The sequence below is a fragment of the Phocoena sinus genome, chromosome 10 (assembly GCF_008692025.1).
Source record: "Phocoena sinus isolate mPhoSin1 chromosome 10, mPhoSin1.pri, whole genome shotgun sequence".
NCBI classification, from domain to species: Eukaryota; Metazoa; Chordata; class Mammalia; order Artiodactyla; family Phocoenidae; genus Phocoena; species Phocoena sinus.
Genome location: NC_045772.1, coordinates 62,449,486 through 62,472,011, shown reverse-complemented (window position 1 = coordinate 62,472,011; position 22,526 = coordinate 62,449,486). Strand labels below are relative to the sequence as shown.

General features: G+C 45.0%; 1 protein-coding gene across 3 annotated transcripts in view; it reads left to right on the top strand.

Moving 5' to 3' along the window:
* SLC4A8 (solute carrier family 4 member 8) overlaps positions 1-22,526 on the top strand; it is an 82,055-nt gene that overhangs the window by 48,999 nt on the left and 10,530 nt on the right. For 2 of the 3 annotated variants that reach the window (XM_032644888.1, XM_032644889.1), the window contains 7 exons: positions 6,375-6,480; positions 7,071-7,232; positions 10,083-10,196; positions 12,812-12,973; positions 13,894-14,145; positions 16,880-16,948; positions 20,722-20,895. In XM_032644888.1, the coding sequence (XP_032500779.1) occupies positions 6,375-6,480; positions 7,071-7,232; positions 10,083-10,196; positions 12,812-12,973; positions 13,894-14,145; positions 16,880-16,948; positions 20,722-20,895 (1,039 nt within the window). The remainder of the gene's footprint in view (positions 1-6,374; positions 6,481-7,070; positions 7,233-10,082; positions 10,197-12,811; positions 12,974-13,893; positions 14,146-16,879; positions 16,949-20,721; positions 20,896-22,526) is intronic. The other variant, XM_032644890.1, reaches the window with a different exon arrangement.

Below are 22,526 nucleotides of genomic sequence, written 5' to 3'. Positions count from 1 at the left end.
TCAGGGTGATGGTGGCCTTGTAAAATGAGTTTGGGAGTGTTCCTCCCTCTGCTGTATTTTGGAAGAGTTTGAGAAGGATAGGTACTAGCTTTCTTCTAAATGTTTGACAGAATTCTCCTGTGAAGCCATCTGGTCCTGGGCTTTTGTTTGTTGGAAGATTTTCAATCACAGTTTCAATTTCAGTGCTTGTGATTGGTCTGTTTATATTTTCTATTTCTTCCTGGTTCTGTGTTGGAAGGTTGTGCTTTTCTGAGAATTTGTCCATTTCTTCCAGGTTGTCCATTTTATTGGCATGTAGTTGCTTGCAGTAATCTCTCATGATCCTTTGTATTTCTGCAGTGTTAGTTGTTACTTCCCCTTTCTCATTTCTAATTCTATTGATTTGAGTCTTCTCCCTTTTTTTCTTGATGAATCTGGCTAATGGTTTATCCGTTTTGTTTATTGTCTCAAAGAACCAGCTTTTAGTTTTATTGATCTTTGCTATCATTTCCTTCATTTCTTTTTCATTTATTTCTGATCTGATCTTTATGATTTCTTTCCTTCTGCTAACTTTGGGGTTTTTTTGTTCTTCTTTCTCTAATTGCTTTAGGTGTAAGGTTAGGTTTTTTATTTGAGATGTTTCTTGTTTCTTAAGGTCGGATTGTATTGCTATAAACTTCCCTCTTAGAACTGCTTTTGCTGCATCCCATAGGTTTTGGGTTGTCGTGTTTTCATTGTCATTTGTTTCTAGGTATTTTTTGATTTCCTCTTTGATTTCTTCAGTGATGTCTTCGTTATTAAGTAGTGTATTGTTTAGCCTCCATGTGTTTGTATTTTTTACAGATTTTTTTCCTGTAATCAATATCTAGTCTCATAGCGTTGTGGTCGGAAAAGATACTTGACACGATTTCAATTTTCTTAAATTTACCAAGGCTTGATTTGTGACCCAAGATATGATCTATCCTGGAGAATGTTCCATGAGCACTTGAGAAGAAAGTGTATTCTGTTGTTTTTGGATGGAATGTCCTTTAAATATCAATTAAGTCCATCTTGTTTAATGTATCATTTAAAGCTTGTGTTTCCTTATTTATTTTCATTTTGGATGATCTGTCCATTGGTGAAAGTGGGGTGTTAAAGTCCCCTGTTATGATTGTGTTACTGTCAATTTCCCCTTTTATGGCTGTTAGTATTTGCCTTATGTACTGAGGTGCTCCTATGTTGGGTGCATAAATATTTACAATTGTTATATCTTCTTCTTGGATTGATCCTCCCTTGATCATTATGTAGTGTCCTTCTTTGTCTCTTGTAATAGTCTTTGTTTTAAAGTTTATTTTGTCTGATATGAGAATTGCTGCCCCAGTTTTCTTTTTTTTTTTTTTTTTTTTTTTTTTTTTTTGCGTTACGTGGGCCTCTCACTGTGTGGCCCCTCCCGTTGCGGACCACAGGCTCCGGACGCGCAGGCTCAGCGGCCATGGTTCACGGGCCCAGCCGCTCTGGGGCATGTGGGATCCTCCTGGACCGGGGCACGAACCCATGTCCCCTGCATCGGCAGGCGGACTCTCAACCACTGCGCCACCAGGGAAGCCCCCCAGTTTTCTTTTGATTTCCATTTGCATTGAATATCTTGTTCCATCCCCTCACTTTCAGTTTGTATGTGTCTCTAGGTCTGAAGTGGGTCTCTTGTAGACAGCATATATACGGGTCTTGTTTTTGTATCCATTCAGCCAGTCTGTGTCTTTTGGTTGGAGCATTTAATCCATTTACATTTAAGGTAATTATCAATAAGTATGTTCCTATTACCATTTTCTTAATTGTTTTGGGTTTGTTATTGTAGGTCTTTTCCTTCTGTTGTGTTTCCTGCCTAGAGAAGTTCCTTTAGCATTTGTTGTAAAGCTGGTTTGGTGGTGTTGAATTCTCTTAGCTTTTGCTTGTCTGTAAAGATTTAAATTTCTCCGTCAAATCTGAATGAAATCCTTGCTGGATAGAGTAATCTTGGTTGTAAGTTTTTCCCTTTCATCACTTTAAATATGTCCTGCCACTCCCTTCTGTCTTGCAGAGTTTCTGCTGAAAGTTCAGCTGTTAACCTTATGGGGATTCCCTTATGTGTTATTTGTTGTTTTTCCCTTGCTGCTTTTAATATGTTTTCTTTGTATGTAATTTTCGATAGTTTGATTAATATGTGTCTTGGTGTGTTTCTCCTTGGATTTATCCTGTATGGGACTCTCTGTGCTTCCTGGACTTGATTAACTATTTCCTTTCCCATATTAGGGAAGTTTTCAACTATAATCTCCTCAAATATTTTCTCAGTCCCTTTCTTTTTCTCTTCTTCTTCTGGGACCCCTATAATTTGAATGTTGGTGCGTTTAATATTGTCCCAGCGGTCTCTGAGACTGTCCTCAATTCTTTTCATTCTTTTTTCTTTATTCTGCTCTGCAGTAGTTATTTCCACTATTTTATCTTCCAGGTCACTTATCTGTTCTTCTGCCTCAGTTATTCTGCTATTGATTCCTTCTAGAGAATTTTTAATTTCATTTATTGTGTTGTTCATCACTGTTTGTTTGCTCTTTAGTTCTTCTAGGTCCTTGTTAAACGTTTCTTGTATTTTCTCCATTCTATTTCCAAGATTTTGGATCACCTTTACCATCATTTTTCTGAATTCTTTTTCAGGGAGACTGCCTATTTCCTCTTCATTTGTTAGGTCTGGTGGGTTTTTACCTTGCTCCTTCAACTGCTCTGTGTTTCTCTGTCTTCTCAATTTGCTTAACTTACTATGTTTGGGGTCTCCTTTTCACAGGCTGCAGGTTCATAGTTCCCCTTGTTTTTGGTGTCTGCCCCCAGTGGCTAAGGTTAGTTCAGTGGGTTGTGCAGGCTTCCTGGTGGAGGGGACTAGTGCATGTGTTCTGGTCGATGAGGCTGGCTCTTGTCTTTCTGCTGGGCAGGTCCATGTCTGACGGTGTGTTTTGGGGTGTCTGTGACCTTATTATGATTTTAGGCAGCCTCTCTGCTGATGGGTGGGGTTGTGTTCCTGTCTCGCTAGTTGTTTGACATAGGGTGTCCAGCACTGTAGCTTGCTGGTCATTGAGTGGAGCTGAGTCTTGGCATTGAGATGGAGATCTCTGGGAGATTTGTGCCGTTTGATATTACGTGGAGCTGGGAGGTCTCTGGTGGACCAATGTCCTGAACTTGGCTCTCCCACCTCAGAGGCACAGCCCTGACACCTGGCCAGAGCACCAAGAGCCTTTCATACACACGGCTCAGAATAAAAGGGAGAAAAGAAAGAAAAAAAAAGATAAAATAAAATAAAGTTATTAAAATAAAAACCAAAAAATAATTATTAAAATTTTTTAAGTAATTAAAAAAAAAGAAGAACCAAACCAAAAAACAAATTCACCAATGAGAACAAGCATTGAAAACTATACTAAAAACAAAAACAAACAAAACAATGGCCAGACAGAACCCTAGGACAAATGGTAAAAGCAAAGCACACACAGAAGCATACGCATACACACTCACAAAAAGAGAAAAAGGGAAAAAAAAAATATATCGTTGCTCCCAAAGTCCACCTCCTCAATTTGGGATGATTTGTTGTCTATTCAGGTATTCCACAGATGCAGGGTACATCAAGTTGACTGTGGAGATTTAATCCGCTGCTCCTGAGGCTGCTGGGACAGATTTCCCTTTCTCTCCTTTGCTCGCACAGCTGCTGGGGTTCAGCTTTGGATTTGGCCCCGCCTCTGCATGTAGGTCGCCTGAGGGCGTCTGCTTCTTCGCTCAGACAGGACGGGGTTAAAGGAGCAGCTGACTCAGGGGCTCCGGCTCACTCAGGCCGGGGGGAGGGAGGGGTGCGCATGTGGATTGGGCCTGCAGCGGCAGAGGCCGGCGTGACGTTGCAGCAGCCTGAGGCGCGCCGTGCGTTCTTCCGGGGAAGTTGTCCCTGGATCCCGGGACCCTGGCGATGGCGGGCTGCACAGGCTCCCGGGAGGGAGGTGTGGACAGTGACCTGTGCTTGCACACAGGCTTCTTGGTGGCGGCAGCAGCAGCCTTAGCGTCTCATGCCCACCTCTGGGGTCCGCGCTGTTAGCCGCGGCTCGCGCGTCTCTGGAGCTCCTTTAAGCGGCGCTCTGAATCCCCTCCCCTCGCGCACCGGGAGACAAAGAGGGAAGAAAAAGTCTCTTGCCTCTTTGGCAGCTCCAGACTTTTCCCCGGACTCCCTCCCGGCTAGCTGTGGTGCACTAGCCCCGTTCAGGCTGCAGCCAACCCCATTCCTCTCCCTGCGCTCCGACCGAAGCCCGAGCCTCAGCTCCCAGCCCCGCCCGCCCCGGCGGGTGAGCAGACAAGCCTCTCGGGCTGGTGAGTGCCGGTCGCACCGATCCTCTGTGAGGGAATCTCTCTGCTTTGCCCTCCGCAGCCCTGTGGCTGCGCTCTCCTCCGCAGCTTCGAAGCTTCCCTCGTCCGCCACCCGCAGTCTCCGCCCGCGAAGGGGCTTCTAGTGTGTGGAGACCTTGCCTCCTTCACAGCTCCCTCTTTTGTCTCTGTTTATTCTTTTTTCCTTTGCCCTACCCAGGTACGTGGGGGGTTTCTTGCCTTTTGGGAGGTCTGAGGTCTTCTGCCAGCGTTCAGTGGGTGTTCTATAGGAGCAGTTCCACGTGTAGACGGATTTCTCATGTATCTGTGGGGAGGAAGGTGATCTTCGCGTTTTACTCTTCCGCCATCTTGAAGCTCCTCCTCGCTGCGTTGGGTCTTAATTGCTGGGGGCGGGCTTTCTCTAGTTGTGGCGAGCAGGGACTACTCTTCTTTGCGGTGCGCAGGTTTCTCTTTGGGGTGGCTTCTCTTGTTGCAGAGCACAGGCTCTAGGTGCACGGGCTTCAGTAGCTGTGGCCCGTGGGCTCTAGAGCGCAGGCTCAGTAGTTGTGACGCACAGGCTTAGTTGCTCCGCAGCATGTGGGATCTTCCCAGACCAGGGCTCGAACCCGTGTGCCCTGCATTGGCAGGCGGATTCTTAACCACTGCGCCACCGGGCAAGTCCCTAAATAGACTTAATCTTTTAAGAGCAAGTTTTAGAATCACAGCAGAATTGAGCCGAAAGTACAGAGAGTTCCCACACACCCACTGCGCACACACGCACAGCCTCCCCCACTATCAACATCCCTCACCAGAGTGGCATGTTTGTTGCAGTCAGTGACACATCATAATTACCCAAAGTCCAGAGTTTACATTAGGGTTCACTCTTGGCATTGTACATTCTGTGGATTTTGACAAATGTGTAATGACATATCTGCCACTATAGTGTCCTACAGAATAGTTTCCCTGCCCTAAAAATCCTCTGTGCTCTACATACTTATCCCTCCCCATCACCCCAACCCCTGGCAACCACTGATCTTTTTACTCCATAGTTTTGCCTTTTCCACAATGTCATATAGTTGTGATGAAACAGTACGTAGGCTTTTCAGATTGGCTTCATTCTCTTCGTACTACGCACTTAAAGGTCTTCTGTGTCCTTCCATGGCTTGATAGCTCATTTCTTTTTTGCACTGAGTAATAGTCCGTGGTCTAGATGTACTACAGTACATCCATTCACCTACTGAAGGACATCTTTGTTGTTTCCAAGTCTGGAATTGATTTTTTTTATACCTAAATGTAGGACTTTACGGCTTTCCCTATTTTCATTTTGTTGATTTCCTCCTATTGTTATTACCTATTGAGATCTTTTAATTCTGTGATGCCATATCCTTAGAAGGCATGCTCATTAAAATCAGAGATGAAACAAAGTTGGTGGGAATGGCTGTATCAGTTGAGTATACTGGGAGGCAGTTCAGGAGTGAAGCATGGTGAGACTAGGAAGCAACATGGTGGCCAGTGGGACAGGTCTGGTCTGCTCTGGTTTGGATGCAAGACGAGGCCGGGGGAAGCCAGGGAATGGTCAAGATAGTGGGATATTACCAGGGATAATGTAGCTTCCGTCATAATTCCAAGAGGCTCTGATTTTTAGAGCAAGAATGTGATGCAGGTTTAAGGAGCAAGATACTTAGGCTTGGGGACGCTGTTGAGAGCTGAACGGCGTATCCGGTCCTCCTTGCTATGTAGAGCGAATTTCATAGGAAGAGCCTAAGAGATAGAAACTAAGCAAGGAAACTACCACATCAGATGCCAAACTTGGTTGTCAGCACAATTTAACCCAAGACCCACATGCCGATTTGAGCCCAGTTTTAGTAATGATTGACTGCAAAATCAGGGTGTGGTTGGGTCTCAATGAATAGGACCAACCTCAGGGATCTGAAGTGGGCAAAGGAGAAATAATGTGGGCTTTGGCAGTGCCTGTAGCCCTGTCATGACTAGAAATATTTAATTGAATACTTGCCTCCTTCCCTTAGGAATCTTTTTTCTTCTCCCCTCAGCTGCAGGTGTACTCTCCCAGAGAACCCAAACAATCACACCTTACAGTACTGGAAGGACCACAACATCGTGACAACAGAAGTCCACTGGGCCAACCTGACTGTTAGTGTAAGTCTGGGCGCTGCCAGGCGGCTCAGTCTTGTGACCACCAGGTTTAAGGGGACCTTCTAGGTAGGAGTGGGGTAGCCCTTCAGCAAGCTCTGGCATTTACAGAAATAAAGCTTTTTAAAAACTATTCTTACTGACTTTCCTTTCCCCTTCAAAATTCTCTCTGCATAAAGGGAAAGGAGGACTACCTCTCTCTTCTCTCCCACACGATCCCACCCAGTGGCCCTGCACTCAGGATGTGGGCGGATGAAATCAGAGAGGGTAGGGGGCCACATCCAGGTTTTGTGGGGCTCGAAGAACATTCAAGTTTGGAAGTCCTCTGTAATAGAAATAATACAGATTACTAGGGCCCTCCTAGAACCTCGTGTTTTCTTGAGACAGTTTGGTTTCCTTTACAAAAGTGTTTTAGTTAGGACTCTTAAGTAGTCACCCTACCTGCAAGCAAGAGCCCCACAACTACATGGAGGGCAAGTAGATGCTGCAGGCAGCCTGAGCTCCCCAACAGCCGTGGGATGACAGTGCTGGTGGACTCGGCAGCTCTTTCCTCCCTCCTGCCTGCCTTTCATCACCCGGAATGCCTGTTCCTTCAGGAGTGCCAGGAGATGCATGGAGAGTTCACGGGCTCTGTGTGTGGCCACCATGGACCCTATACTCCCGATGTGCTCTTTTGGTCCTGCATTCTATTCTTCACCACCTTCATCCTCTCCAGCACCTTGAAGACATTTAAGACAAGCCGCTATTTCCCAACCAGAGTAGGTAGCACGCTCTTGCATTTCTTTCGTGTCAGACTTCTAACATAACAGAGCCTGTTCTAGGCCTCCACGGTGCTTGTGAGTAGATTGGCAGGCGCCGAGCTCCAAGTGACCTGATTTTGGAGGCCGTGGCCTTCTCTTCTTCCTGTGTCCAGCAGCCTCTTTCATAGATGTGTGGTGTGGGATGAGGGGTTAATACTTCAGAGGTTTTGATTGAAAAGTGTCAGGTGAGTTTAAGGTGGTAATCGTGTTCTCTAAGAGTGATAAGTCTCATTTGCAGCCTGCGGGGGCAGGTAGCAAGCAGTAGCTGGAGCTGGCTGCTGAAGATAGTAAATTGGGATGATTGCTTGAGATGTGTAGGGGACCCCAGGGTCTCCTCCCTGGGATGGCTCTGGCAATAGCTTATGAAATCACTGACTTGGTCTGCATGACGGTTTGAAGCCTCAGCCGTCTCTCCCTGACGCAGACGGCATTATTTGTGTCGTGACTCATTCGGGCAGGGTGGAATTAGAGGCCAAGCATAGAGTAGCTAAAGGGGTCTTTGCTTTGAGGAGGAGATCAGTCAGGAGGAAGTGGCGGTTTTTCTGCGTGTGCGAGTCTTCAGTTTGGTGCCTTTGCAGAGCAGGATGTGTGAACGGGTGAGGGCTCTGTGGCTGAGGCATTTACCATGCACACGTTCACGATGAAAACACAGTCTCAGACGTCAGTCAACCTGCACGGCGGTTAAGGGAGGCGCGTATGGAGTAAGTTCTGGGGCGTGTTTCCGGTGTGGACGAATTGTGAACAAGTGGCAGCTGTGTACTGACTACTTGCTCAGGCCCGGGTCGAGTGCTACGGGGGATGCAGGAGAAGTTTAAAATATGACCTCTGTAACATACACACTACTATATACAAAATAGATAAAACAACAAAGACCTACTGTAGAGCCCAGGGAACTCTACTCTGTACCTTGTAATAACAGAAAAGGATCTGAAAAAGAGTATATATATGGAACTGAATCACTTTGCTGTACACCTGAAACATTGTAAATCAACTATCCTTCAATAAAAAAATAATAAATAATAAAACAAACTGTAAAACATGTGAATTGTATCTCAATAAAGCTGTTATATGATTTTAAAAAGATATATGGTCCCTGCCATCAGATAGGAAAGGGAAACCCATGAAGCAACCATGCCCATAGGAGACAGTAGTAAATAGTTAGATACCATAAGAGCCATAGGAGTTCAGAGGAGAGAAGGGCCCTGGGCCCCAGGTTGGTCAGGATGGGCTTCATGGTGGGGCAGCTACATTTTCAGAGAATTTATGTAACATTCAGAGGAGAACTAACGAAACCAGGGAAAGGGAGCTGGAAACCTCAGGTTTCAAAGGAAAGCAAAGTCAGATGAAGGTGTCAGTGATGTTACATGGGGCTAAGATATATTTGGTTCTGTCTTGTTGGAAGTTCGGGTTAAGGTGGGCACTGGGCATTTGAGGGGCATTGTATTTTATTAAAGCTGCACTAAATTGTAGAGTGGGAGAGTCAGTCCCCTAAGGGACAAAATGGTGATAAGTGCTATGGAGAAAAATAAAGTAGGAAAGGAGTACAGGAAGTGCTGGGATGGAGGGTGGTGACCACTTTTAAGGAGCAGCATCAGAGAAGATCCGATGGGGAAGGTGATATTTGAGTGAACGTGAAAGAGGGAGCTACCCACAGGGTTACCTGGAGGGAAAGCAGTTGAGGCAGAGGGATGAGCAAGTGTAAAGGCCCTGAGGTGGGAGTGAGTCTGGCGTGAGTAAGAAACAGCAAGGAGGTCTGTGTGGCTGGAGCAGAGTGAGTGAGCCAGGGAGCGTTGGGAGCTGGGTCAGAGCAGTAAAGATGCCAGTGCCTGTGGGCCTCACAGGCCAAGAAGGGCTCTGGGTTTTTTAATTCCATGAAATGAGGAGCCATTTCAGGGTTTGGGCAGAGGAGTGATGTGATCTGACTTGTGTTTTGAATGATCACTCCGGCGGCTTTATTTTTTTTCATTAATTAATTTTTAAAAATTTATTTATTTTTGGCTGCATTGGGTCTTCGTTGCTGCGCGTGGGCTTTCTCTAGTTGCAGAGAGCAGGCTCTAGGCGTGCAGGCTTCAGTAGTTGTGGCACGTGGGCTCAGTAGTTGTGGCTCACAGGCTCCAGAGCGCAGGCTCAGTAGTTGTGGTGCACGGGCTTAGTTGCCCCGCGGCATGTGGGATCTTCCTGGACCAGGGCTCAAACCCGTGTCCCCTGCATTGGCAGGCAGATTCTTAACCACTGCGCCACCAGGGAAGTCCCTCCAGCAGCTTTAAATAAGGACAGAGGCAGGGTCAGGAGTCTGCTACAGCTATAGAGACAAGAGTCGCTGGTGCCTTTGATCTGGGTGGAAGCCATGGGGGTGGTGAGAAGGGCTCAGATTCTGGGCATGAGCTGAAGGCAGAGCCAACAGGACTTGCAGATGGACTCGATGTTGGGTCTGAGAGAGAAGAGGAGTGGCGCTGCTGTGAGGTTCTTGGCTGGCACAGCTGGACCTTGCTGGTCCCAGGAAATCTTATCCCAAGTTCTCAGAACTGTTCTCTAAATGCTTGGCCTAGATGCTCTAAACAGAACTCCTCAGAGTTTGGAGTGGGTTCCGGTAGAGTTTGTCAGAGGATTCGTTCTCCCCCGTCCTATCCACACTTCGGGGATGAACTTGGGCATGTTAACGGTGTCCTGTTGTTTAAAAATGCTTGTATTAATTGAACCATAAAATTAAAGCGTTCTTCTGAGGACGTTTAAGCCTTTTACAACACCTGAGTCTTTTCTATCGTATTTAACCTACTGAAACACGTCTCCAATCCTTTCTTGTGCCAGGTCCGCTCGACGGTGAGTGACTTTGCTGTTTTCCTCACTATCTTCACGATGGTGATTGTTGATTTTTTGATTGGAATCCCATCACCAAAGCTTCAAGTTCCCAGTGTGTTCAAGGTAAACAGATCTCAGGGTACTTGATGCCCTTACGTAGTTTCATAGAATCTGGTCCCAGGTTATTTCAGAGGCCTTTCCCCATCCTGGTCATGAATCGTTTAGTCCTCTAAATCTGAACATTGCTCTCGTGCCTCACCGTTCAGAAAAGCAAACTCCTCAGGCTTGGTTGAGTTCAAGTCAGAAAAGTCAGAACATCTAACGTTGTTTAATGAGTGAAGATCATTGTTTATTTTCATTGAGGCTACTTATTGTTTTTAATACGTGACGATTTAAAACAATGGAATATGTGTATTTACATAAATATACGCCACAGACTGTGGAAATATGGGTCTCTGGAACAAGTCTGGTTAACAGCACTTCATTGAGCATCAGCTGTATAAGGGTATCAGGAAGGATGAAAAGGCTCTTTGCAGGCCTCGGTCCCGCCCCTCGAGAATCTTGCCCTATGAGGAGGTGAGCTGGCCCAGGAGCTTCATTCTCAGTCTAGGGCCCCCACCAGAGTAATCGTGACATCTCTTCAACCCTAATTCATTGTTTGTATATCTCTCTCTAATCTATACTGTTTGTCCAAAAACCAATACAAAAAAGTAAAACAAATGATCACAACATGGGGGACTCCAAATCTATTTCAATTTGGGGGCACTAACTGAGTAAACTGAGACGATGGAAGAGCTGAGCTCAGTTCCGTAGGTCCCCGCAGGGTGGAGAGGAGAGAAAACCTGGGCGTCCTCAGGGACCAGAGAGGAACCAGGAGAGGAGAGAATGGGGGAGGCTGGGGAGGAGGAGGGAGCTGGAACGTAGGCCTTTATCTTGTAAACACCCGGCACAGTTGGCCTTGTCTTCCCTTTCTCTCTCTCGCTCTCTCTGAAGTAGGCCTGGTCAAAAATACCTTTTTCCATATTGCTTGAAAATTTTAAATTTTATTTTGTTGAATTCACTGAAATGCCACCAGTTAGAAATTGATGGATTAAAAAACACCCTCTTTGGGCTTCCCTGGTGGCACAGAGGTTGAGAGTCCGCCTGCCGATTCAGGGGATGGGGGTTCGTGCCCCGGTCCGGGAAGATCCCACATGCCGCGGAGCGGCTGGGCCCGTGAACCATGGCCGCTGAGCCTGCGCGTCCGGAGCCTGTGCTCCGCAACGGGGGAGGCCACAGCAGTGAGAGGCCCGCGTACCGAAAAATAAAAAAAAAAAAAAAAAAAAAAAAAAAACACCCTCTTTAAAAATATATACGTCCTAGAATATGGCGTTCTCACCTTTGTGTGAATGAGTGCAGTCAGCTTTTTCTCTAATACCTGGCTGAGGTTGACCCTGCGGGAGGAGTGGATTTTGTGTAAAAATAACTAATCTGGGAGCATTAAGAAGTTCCTGGAAATGTTCCCTGATGGGTAGGCTTAAGACAGTCAGAAGACACTGAATTTCTGGGACATCTGGGAAGAAGGCCTCTGCGAGGTAGGAGAGACGAGAGGGGAGATGGGAGAATGTCAAAGAAAGTGTTGCTCATTGGCAGGCCTCACTTTCAGGAAGCAGAGAAGAAATTTTCTTCCTTCTTCTCTTCCCTATTACACCACATGGCCGCCAGTGACCAAGACCCAGTCTGAAGGCTAGTACTATTACTGATGGGGTAATGTCAGTCAGGGTTTAATACGTTTTTGTGTTGACCTAACAATTTAACTACCACTTAGAACATTGTTACTAAGGAAACGCAGATTCTGTAAACCTTCGGAACCTAAGCTATTCATAATTTGGGACTTGGTGACATTATTGAAGAGTCTTTGAATCCTAGAGTCATAAGCAATATGGAACCAAATACTTTGGATGTGATAGTCTTTGCTTTGTTCATTGAGTTTTGGTGAATTCTGGGCCAATTTGTACCCCTGGCCTTTTATCCTCCATCACTACTCACCAAACAAAGTGCACTTTTCTTCCTCAGATACCTTAGCATTTTTTTGAGCTCTAGGAGAGTTTAGGAATTTTACAAGCACCCAAATAAGATTTATGAACAGTAGTCTTACAGGGACATCAGAGAGAGTCCTAGATCACACAAGTCCCCAAGTTCAGCAGTCTTGGGCTCCTTTCTCAAGTCTCTAGTGCCTGGACCCCTGTTTCACTGCTGATGGGAGGAGGTCCTTGGACCAGTCCCCTGAAATTCCATGTAACTGGCTCTATGTTGCCTTTATTTGTTCTGTAGACATACATTATACGGCTTCTGGAGGGGAGCAGTGAGGAGGATAATCAAAGTTATTTATATTTGTCTTTGGAAGTCATTAAGTTCTTTTTTGACAACAGATTTTGTTGTTAATTATATTTTACTTGGGCTAATGTTGAGATAAAGTCACTTTTTCTGTACACAGGGCTTTGGAGAGTAGGGGAAGGAAGTGAAGTGGTAATGAATATTCCATAAGAAGTTGACAGTTGGGGACCGAGTCTTTCAAAAGGGGATTTGGAACAAGGCCATAGATTTCCTGTGTTTCATGCTTCTTTTTTTTTTTTTTTCTATAAGGATTCTCATTCAGGAATAAAAAGAATTGTGCTTGTTGTGATTCAGTTTGATCTGTTTTGCCCTAATGACTATAGTTAACTTAAAATACAAAAATCTTGTTTTTTTCCCTTTAGCCAACACGGGATGATCGAGGGTGGATTATTAGTCCCATTGGCCCCAATCCCTGGTGGACCGTGATAGCTGCAATTATCCCAGCTCTTCTCTGCACTATCTTGATATTCATGGACCAGCAGATCACAGCTGTCATCATTAACAGGAAGGAACACAAGCTCAAGGTAACAAGAAGTTCTGACCTAGGACTCATACGGCAGCCTATTATATTTTTTTTAAATTTAGGGTAAGCCTGTTTAGGTCAGGAACTGTAGAACCTGGATAAAATCAGTCATGGGAGGAGCTCATATGGGGTTTCCAGGGGTCTCCAATCCCTCCATTAATGACAAAGATTGGTTTGGAGATGAAACTAGGGTAGAGCATGATGGTATGATGGAGTCATACCCTTCTCTCCATTACCCTTCTCTCCATTACCCTTCTCTCAAACCTGTGAGGGAGGTTGGTGGGCAGAATTCCTGGTGGTCCCCACATAGCCACATGGTCTGGGTCGGGCTTAGGTTCCTGATGTTCAGGTCAGGGCTTGGGCCACTGTTTCCTAGAAACAGGTATTCTCTCATTGATGTCCATTATCGAGGTTTCCAGACTGAACCTTGAGCCCAAGGATTCTAGGAGGTAGGGTTGGTGCCAGTACATTTATTAGTGAGAGGCTTCATGCCTCATCTCTATTCCTTCCTTCCCTAGAGTAGGCAGCACCCGTATTTGGCAAGGAATGGGGAGTGTTTGTGGGAACCTGTTTATCTCCGACTCCTGTAGGGTCTACCCTCTAGAATGGTCAAAATGTGGCTTGGTCTCTGCTTACTCTGTCAAGAAAGGATGAATCTTTGAATATGTGAGACTCAGGGTGAGATCTGGGGGCACTTGAATAAAAATCGGATATTGGCATGTGTAAGACCAGCTAAGGTTTCTCTTTCTTCTCTGTTCCCTCCACACCAGGAGGGGCTGGAAGACTCTGCTGGAATCTCTGGACCCCTTCCTTCTTATCCATACACTCCTTCCTGCTTTGGGCCTGAGACTCTTAGCTCACTGTCCTATGTCCCACTACAGCCAGCCCACTGATGGTGACGGAGACTCTGTTTCCCCACAGAAAGGATGTGGCTACCACCTGGACCTGCTGATGGTGGCCGTCATGCTGGGTGTCTGCTCCGTCATGGGCCTGCCCTGGTTTGTGGCTGCAACTGTCCTGTCCATCACACATGTGAACAGCCTCAAACTGGAATCTGAGTGCTCTGCCCCTGGAGAACAGCCCAAATTCTTGGGCATCCGAGAACAGAGAGTAACAGGCCTTATGATCTTTGTGCTGATGGGCTGCTCAGTCTTCATGACAGCTATATTAAAGGTAACCGTTCATTCATTCATTAGGTAAATACTGAGTGCCTGATTTGTGCCGGGAATTCTGTTAGGTGCTGGGAATACAGCACTACGGCAAACAGATACACGTACAAATACCTGCCCTGAAGGAATTTATTCTAGTGGTATAAGACAGATACGATGTAGTTAAGAAAGTTAGTTAAGAAAGCAAACACGGTAATTACAGAATATGATGTGTGATAAAAGGAAATATATGGTACTCTCTGTAGTACTATAGAGAATTAAGGGGAGATGTTTTAGTTACTATGGTCAGAGAAGGCCTCTCTAAGGAGATGGTATTTAAGATGAGATGGAGCCAGCCATGCCATGGATGGTGGGAGAGGGCGTGGGGGAAGGGAGAAAAGCAGTCTAGACAGGCCCTGAGGTGGGAAATAGTGATATGTGTTCTAGGAGATACCAGGGCTCAAGGGTGTTGAGTTAAGGCAAGAGCACTGAGATGAGATTGAAGAATGGGCAGGGGCAGATCACGCAGGGCCTCGCTGACACTGGTAAAGGTAACCTTTGAAGGGTTTTAACAGGAGAGGGACATGATCCATTTAGTATTTTAAAAAGATCTCTCTGGCTGATATCTAGAGAATAAGTTTTTAAGGTTGAGGAAAAATAGAGGCAGAGAGACTGGTGAGTCTATTACAGGTGAGAGAGGATGGTGGCTTGGATGAGGAAGTTGGTAGTAGGGATGCATAGATATCTCAGAGGAGATCCAAAGGTCTTGCTGGTCGACTGGATATGGAATGGGGTGAGGAAAATGGAAGCATCAAAATGCCTGCTAGGTTTCTGACTTGACCATCTGTGTGGAGAGTGATGGCATTTAAGAGGGAGAAGACTGTTATGAAGGAGGAAGTGATTTTATAAGGGGTGGGCGTGGTCAGATTTGAGTGAGATGTCTGGGAGGCATCTGAGTGAAGAGGCTAGAGGAGGCTTCTGGGCTAAAAATATAAATGTGGGAGTTAACAGCACATCGGTGGTATTGAAAGCCAAAAGAGTGGATGAGGGAGAAAGGTAGATATAAAAGAGGAGGACTAGAGAGAAGAGCAGAGTCTAAGGAGAGCCGATATTTCGAAGTGGGGTAGAGGAGGAGATAGCAACAGAGGCTCAGAGGAGCTGCTGGCGGCGGAGGGGGGACACCGGCAGGCTGTGATGTCAGGGAAGCCAAGCAAGGGGAGTGATTGGTCAGAAACTGTCTGGAAAGATGAAGACTAAATCAAGGCCATGGGGTTTGGCAACATGGAGGCCTAACGGGACTTGACAAGAGCAGATTCATTGGAACAGTAGAGCAGAAGCCAAATGACAGGGGCCGGACAGTAAACAGGTGGTGAGGAACTAAAGGGCATGTGGGCAGACAACTCTTTCAAGAGGTTTTTTTTCTGTGAAGTGGAACAGAAAAATGGGCAGTGGCTGGTGTGACATGTGGGGTGAAAAGAGGATTGTTGGACAGATGGAGCCACCTTGAAAATGAGAAAAAAATTTTTTTTGTGGGTGTAAGACCTGCATCTGGGAAAAATAGAATAAAAAGGAAAGCTCTATCTGCAAGCCCCAACCATTCCGGAGCACTTAACTTATCTCCTTTGCCTCCTTCTCCCTCTTTTTGATGAATTGTCAACCACCTCAGCCTGCACTGCAAATGCTATTTAAGGGTGAGAAGTGGGAGAGGAGGGAAAGGATTCTGAACCATCTTCCTGTCCCCTTACCTTCCACTTAATCTTGCCACCTCTCCTCATGGCCCTGCCCCCTTCTACTCTCTGTCCCTAGCCCTAGGTGCCTCTGGTCTAGGTGCCATCTGGAGGAGCCCAAAGGTCGCTGCTCCTCTGGGAATGTAACCATGAAGGCCTGGTGGTGGGCACTGCCTGGCCTTCCTGTAACTGTCTCAGGGGGATTCTTTTAGGAAACCATTCAATAGTTCTTCCAACCAGGTTAGCACCAAATTGAGATGTCTACTCGCTCTAGAGCTGGAGCAACGTAAAATCCAATGGGGATTTTATGGTTCAAAGAAGAATTATGTTTGGGAATGTTCTTTAGCCTCAGAATAAAAGCAAGTCGAGTTTAGTCTTTGCAAAAAGACTTTCCTTGCCTTGATTCCATAGGCCTCATTACTCTACCTCATAGAGTTGCTCTGAAAATTACCTAGATTGATATAATGTGGTAAGTATGTATAGTCAAGTGCAGTAGAGTAATGTTGATATTTCTCCCCAAATTATTCCTTCTCTGTTAAGATAACCTCCCTACTCCTGCCCTCAAGTCTCTGGTTAGTAGAAAAGCAAATGTTATTAGTCTATATTAAAATACACCAAATCCCTGAGGAGATGATTCTGCGATTAGAAGAGATTTAAAACGTTTCAGTTCCGTAAAAGAGATACGTGTGTGTGTGTGTGTGTGTGTGTGTGTGTGTGTGTGTGTGCGTGCCCATTTCCCTGGAGGAGGAAGAGCCAGATGGGGAGAAGAAGATGTGAGACCTATGATTTAACCAGGACCAAATTACACTTACGTGTAATCATTTCATTTCAGAACAAAATGATTTTTTATCATTGTCAGCGTCTGTTTTTGCTTCTACCTCTAAATCACGTAAAGGCAGCAGAAACGAATGCAGCATCTATGCAGTGATTTTGTGACTTGGCGTCCTTCTTGGAGATTTGGAAGTTTATATAATCTTGAGTGTGCTATGATACCAAATTTAATTTCTGGCCTTTCTGCCCTTTCGTCTTCAGTTTATCCCGATGCCGGTACTCTATGGAGTTTTCCTCTACATGGGAGTGTCTTCACTACAGGGAATTCAGGTATTGCATGGTTCAGCCAGGCAGTGTCTTCTCTTGGTGAGCTCACCTGTCCTGACCAGGGAAAGACAGCCTCCCTAGGGGAGCGCAAACCAGTTCTTGAGAAACCATTTCCTAGTCTTGCTGCTTCAGCTATTTTAGACATTTCTTTGGGCATTGGGCAAAATAGGGTCATGTTGGCATGAGCGCACAGAGACTTTCAGGGTGGCCTGATTCAATGTCATGGTTCCAGTCATTTGTCAGTTATTCAACAGACAATCATCAGGCACGTATTAAACACATTTTGTCAGATGCTGGTAAACTTAGATCTGAAAGGTTGGTCAAGAATTAAACTGACGTCCACACATGGACAACACTAGGTTTAGTGCCAGGCTAAAGTGTGAGGCGGGGGGGCGGGTTTAACTGGGGGTGCATTGGTGAAGAGATTGGGGAGTCGTGGGAGCTGCTCCAGGTAAGCAGGTATTACTTCCTGCCACACTCTGCCTTTTCCCATCTATCAACTCATTCCTCTGAGTCCTTTGAACAGAGAGAATCAGGAGGTAACTTGGGTACCCAGATAATTTGATAATTTAGCCACTTCTTATACTGGTGGCTCGTTCCTCTTTGTTATTTTACAATGTCTAGTGGTCACTGTTATGCACTGAGTTCTAATGTGACTTTGGGCAGGTTATTTATTTATTTAAAATTAATTTTTATTGGAGTACAGTTGCTTTACAATGTTGTGTTAGTTTCTGCTGTACAGCAAAGTGAATCAGCTATATGTATACATATATCCACTCTCTTTTAGATTTCCTTCCCATTTAGGTCATCCCAGATCACTGAGTAGAGTTCCCGGTGCTCTACAGTAGGTTCTCATTAGTTATCTATTTTATACGTAGTAGTGCATATATGTCAATCCCAATCTCCCATTTCATCCTACCCCGCCACCCCTGGTAACCAGAAGTTTGTTCTCTACATCTGTGACTCTATTTCTGCTTTGGAAATAAGTTAATCTATACCATTTTTCTAGATTCCATATATAAGCGATATTATATGATATTTGTTTTTCTCTTTCTGACTTACTTCACTCTGTGTGACAGTCTCTAGGTCCATCCACATCTCTGCCAATGGCACTATTTTGTTCCTTTTTATGGCTGAGTAATATTCCATTGTATATATGTACCACATCTTCTTTATCCATTCCTCTGTCAATGGACATTTAGGTTGCTTCCGTGTCCTGGCTGTTGTAAATAGTGCTGCAATGAACATCGGGGTGCATGCATCCTTTTGAATTATGGTTTTCTCCAGATACATGCCTAGGAGTGGGATTGCTCGGTCACATGGTAGCTCTATTTTTAGGTTTTTTTTTTTGTGGTATGCGGGCCTCTCACTGTTGTGGCCTCTCCCGTTGCAGAGCATAGGCTCCGGACATGCAGTCTCCGGACACGCAGGCCCAGCGGCTGTGGCTCACGGGCCTAGCCGCTCTGTGGCATGTGGGATCTTCCCGGACTGGGGCACGAACCCGTGTCCCCTGCATCGGCAGGCGGACTCTCAACCACTGCGCCACCAGGGAAGCCCTGTTTTTAGTTTTTTAAGGAACCTCCATACTGTTCTCCATACTGGCTGTACCAATTTACATTCCCACCAACAGTGCAGCAGGGTTCCCTTTTCTCCACACCCTCTCCAGCATTTATTGTTTGTAGATTTTTTTTTTTTTTGCAGTACATGGGCCTCTCACTGTTGTGGCCTTTCCCGTTGCGGAGCACAGGCTCCGGACGCGCAGGCCCAGCGGCCATGGCTCACGGGCCCAGCCGCGCCGCGGCATGTGGGATCCTCCAGGGCAAGGGCACGAACCCATGTCCCCCGCATCGGCAGGCGGACTCAACCACCGTGCCACCAGGGAAGCCCTATTGTTTGTAGATTTTTTGATGATGGCCATTCTGACCGGTGTGAAGTGATACCTCATTGTAGGTTTGATTTGCATTTGTCTAATAATTTGTGATGTTGAGCAGTTTTTCATGTGCCTCTTGGCCATCGGTATGTCTTCTTTGGTGAAATCTCTATTTAGGTCTTCTGCCCATTTTTTGATTGGGTTGTTTTTTTTTTGATATTGAGCTGCATGAGCTATTTGTATATTTTGGAGATAAATCTCTTGTCAGTCGCTTCATTTGCAAATATTTTCTCTCATTTTGAGGGTTATCTTTTCGTTTTGTTTATAGTTTCCTTTGCTGTGCAAAAGCTTTTAATTAGGTCCCCTTTATTTATTTTTGTTTTTATTTTCATTACTCTAGGTGGTGGATTGAAAAAGATCTTGCTGTGATTTATGTCAAAGAGTGTTCTGCCTATATTTTCCTCTAAGAGCTTTATAGTATCTGGCCTTACATTTAGGTCTTTAATTCATTTTGAGTTTATTTTTGTGTATGGTGTCAGGGAGTGTTCTAATTTCATTCTTTTATATGTAGTTGTCCAGTTTTCCCAGCACCGCTTATGAAGAGACTGTCTTTTCTCTATTATATACTCTTGCCTCCTTTGTCACGGATTAGGTGGCCACAGGTGCGTGGGTTTATCTCTGGACTTTCTATCCTGTTCTGTCTGATCTATATTTCTGGTTTTTGTGCCAGTACAGTACTGTTTTGTTCATTGTAGCTTTGTAGTATAGTCTGAAGTCAGGGAGCCTGATTCCTCCAACTCCTGGGCAGGTTATTTAATCTCTCTGGGTCTCTGTTTTCCTTTTTATAATATAAGATGGTCATATTTTCTATATCCAGAATGTTATGAGATTTCATTTTTAAAAAAAGAAATTTATTTATTTATTTATTTATCTTGGGTGAGTTGTGTCTTTGTTGCTGTGTGCGGGCTTTCTCTAGTTGCGGCGAGTAGGAGCTACTCTTCTTTGTGGTGTGCGGGCTTCTCATTGTGGTGGCTTCTCTTGTTGCGGAGCACAGGTTCTAGGCAGGTGGGCTTCAGTAGTTGCGGCTTGTGGGCTCTAGAGCGTAGGCTCAGTAGTTGTGGCGCATGGGGTTAGTTGCTCCGCGGCATGTGGGATCTTCCCCGATCAGGTCTCGACCCTGTGTCCCCTGCATTGGCAGGTGGATTCTTAACCACTGTGCCACCAGGGAAGCCCCATGAGATTTCATTTTATCTTTTTACTTTTTAAAATATATATATATTTTTTGAACATTTTATTTATTTATTTATTTGGTTGCACCAAGTCTTAGTTGTGGCTTAGTCTTAGTTGTGGGCTCCTTAGTTGTAGCTTACCGGCTCCTTAGTTGAGGCACGTGGGCTCCTCAGTTGTGGCACACAAACTTTTTAGTTGCGGCATGCATGTGAGATATAGTTCCCTGGCCAGGGATCAAACCTGGGTCCCTTGCATTGGGAGTGCAGAGTCTTAACCACTGTGCCACCAGGGAAGTCCCTATCTTTTTACTTTAAATAATCATTAAAAAGCTCCAAACTCCTCAAAGAACAAATAAAAGATTTGGTCTTTTAAGCAGAAAGATACCACTGCTTATTTTGTTTTCAACACTCCCTGAGAAAGATCTCTCTCAGGAGCTAGAGTGTGGGAGAGGAGAGAGAAAGCTGAACCCAGAATTAGAAGAGATAGGTTCAGATTTTGACTCTGTCACTTACCAACCTTGGTCAAATTACCTGTTCTCTTTGAGACTCAGTTTCCCCTTCTGTCAGGTAGAAACGGTATTACCCACCTTTCGGAGCAGGTGATATAAGAGATATGAATGGGATTACCGAGGCCCAGAGAAACCACCTGAAAATAAATGCCAGTTCCCTCCTTTCAGTTCTTTGATCGTCTGAAGCTCTTTGGGATGCCTGCAAAGCACCAGCCAGACTTCATCTACCTTCGGCACGTGCCGCTGCGCAAAGTGCACCTCTTCACCCTCATCCAGCTGACCTGCCTCATCCTGCTTTGGGTCATCAAGGCATCTCCAGCTGCCATTGTCTTTCCAATGATGGTGAGTTTAAAAGGTATTATTCTTTATTTTAAAAAACAGTGATACAATATACATAACGTAAAGCTTACCATCTTCACTATATTTAAGTGTACAGTTCAGTGGCATTAAGTACATTCACAGTGTTTGGGCAGCCATCACCGCCATCCACCTCCAGAAGGTCTTTCATCTTGCAGAACTGAAACTCTGTACCGATGAAACAGTAACTCCCCATTTCTCCCTCCCCTCAGTCCCTGGAAACCACTATTCTAGTTTCTGTCTCTGTGAATTTGACTCCTCTAGTTACCTCATGTGAGTGGAATCGCAGTATTTTTCCTTTTGTGACTGTCTTGTTTCACTTAGCATAACGTCTTCAAGGTTCATCCATGTTGTGGCATGGTGGGTTTTTTTGGATAACAGCCATCCTAATGGGTGTGAGTTGGTATCTCATTGTGGTTTTGATTTCCCTAATAATTGGTTGAGCATCTTTTCATGTGCTTATTGGCTGTTTGTATATCATCTTTGGAGAAATGTCTATTCAAGTCCTTTGCCCATTTTAAAATAAGGTGATAGGTTTTTTTGTTGTTGAGTTTTAGGAGTTCTCTATATATTCTGGATGTTAATCCTTTATTGATGGTGAGTTTTTGTTTTTTGGTAGGTCTTTGCAGGAGCAGCATTATTTTGAGGACCTTGAGGTGTGGATGCATGTGTGTAGTAGTTTACCATGTTTACTTTTAAGGCTACTAGTCTGCCTGTCTGTCTGTCTGAATTTCTTTCTCTCTCTCTCTCTTTCTCTCATATATCTGACATGGAGAGGACTCTTCATGTTTGCAGTAACTTGCGTATTACTTCAAAGCAATATGGTTCCTATTTAGAATTTACTGCAATCAGAAGTGTCTATAGTGGTGGAAATGCACCATTTCAAGCCACTGGGAAAGAGGAAGAGGTTGGTCTAGCACTGATAAGTGACTGGGACATCCTTGCCTCTTTTCTAACTGAAGCAAGTGCTTTGGAAAGGAGACCAGGAAAGCTGAACTGTGTGGTTCAGCAATAGGTGACAACCTGTTTTCTAAAACTAGGGTGATGATGAAATTCTTGCCACTTGACCACCTCACTGTTCCATCTTGTCCTCTTGATGCCTTCCTGTCTCTGGCTCACTCTGTGTCATGAGGATGCTGAGATTTCAGTGGACTCTTTGAAAGTTACCCAAAGGGTGGGCCTCAGAAGGGAAAAGCCAATGAGGGTAATGTCTGGTACTCATTTAGTTACTTTTGAACTCTGTCTTACTGGGAGAATATTCAAGGGTGAGGAATCTTTGGGGGTCCTTTTCCCCTAATCTCCTAGATATATACCCTCCTGATGGGTGTCTCAATTTTGTCAGAATACACGTAGGGTTCTGCATTTGGGTGTTATGTTCAGGGCTTGAGTGTTTGGTTAAAGAAATAGCAAATTCCTGGCAACTCCTGGAAGGGATGCTATGAATTTTGGCTTTATTGGGAAAATAGTCATTGAAATTAGGGAGAAATGAATTTAATTAGCCTGATTTGCCCCATGCCTGGTCCAGTCACCAAATTTAGCTGGTGAATACCAGTCAGTCCAGGCAGGTCATTCTGGGTTATTATTGGTTCTCCTTTGGCTGAAATGGCCCTCATGGG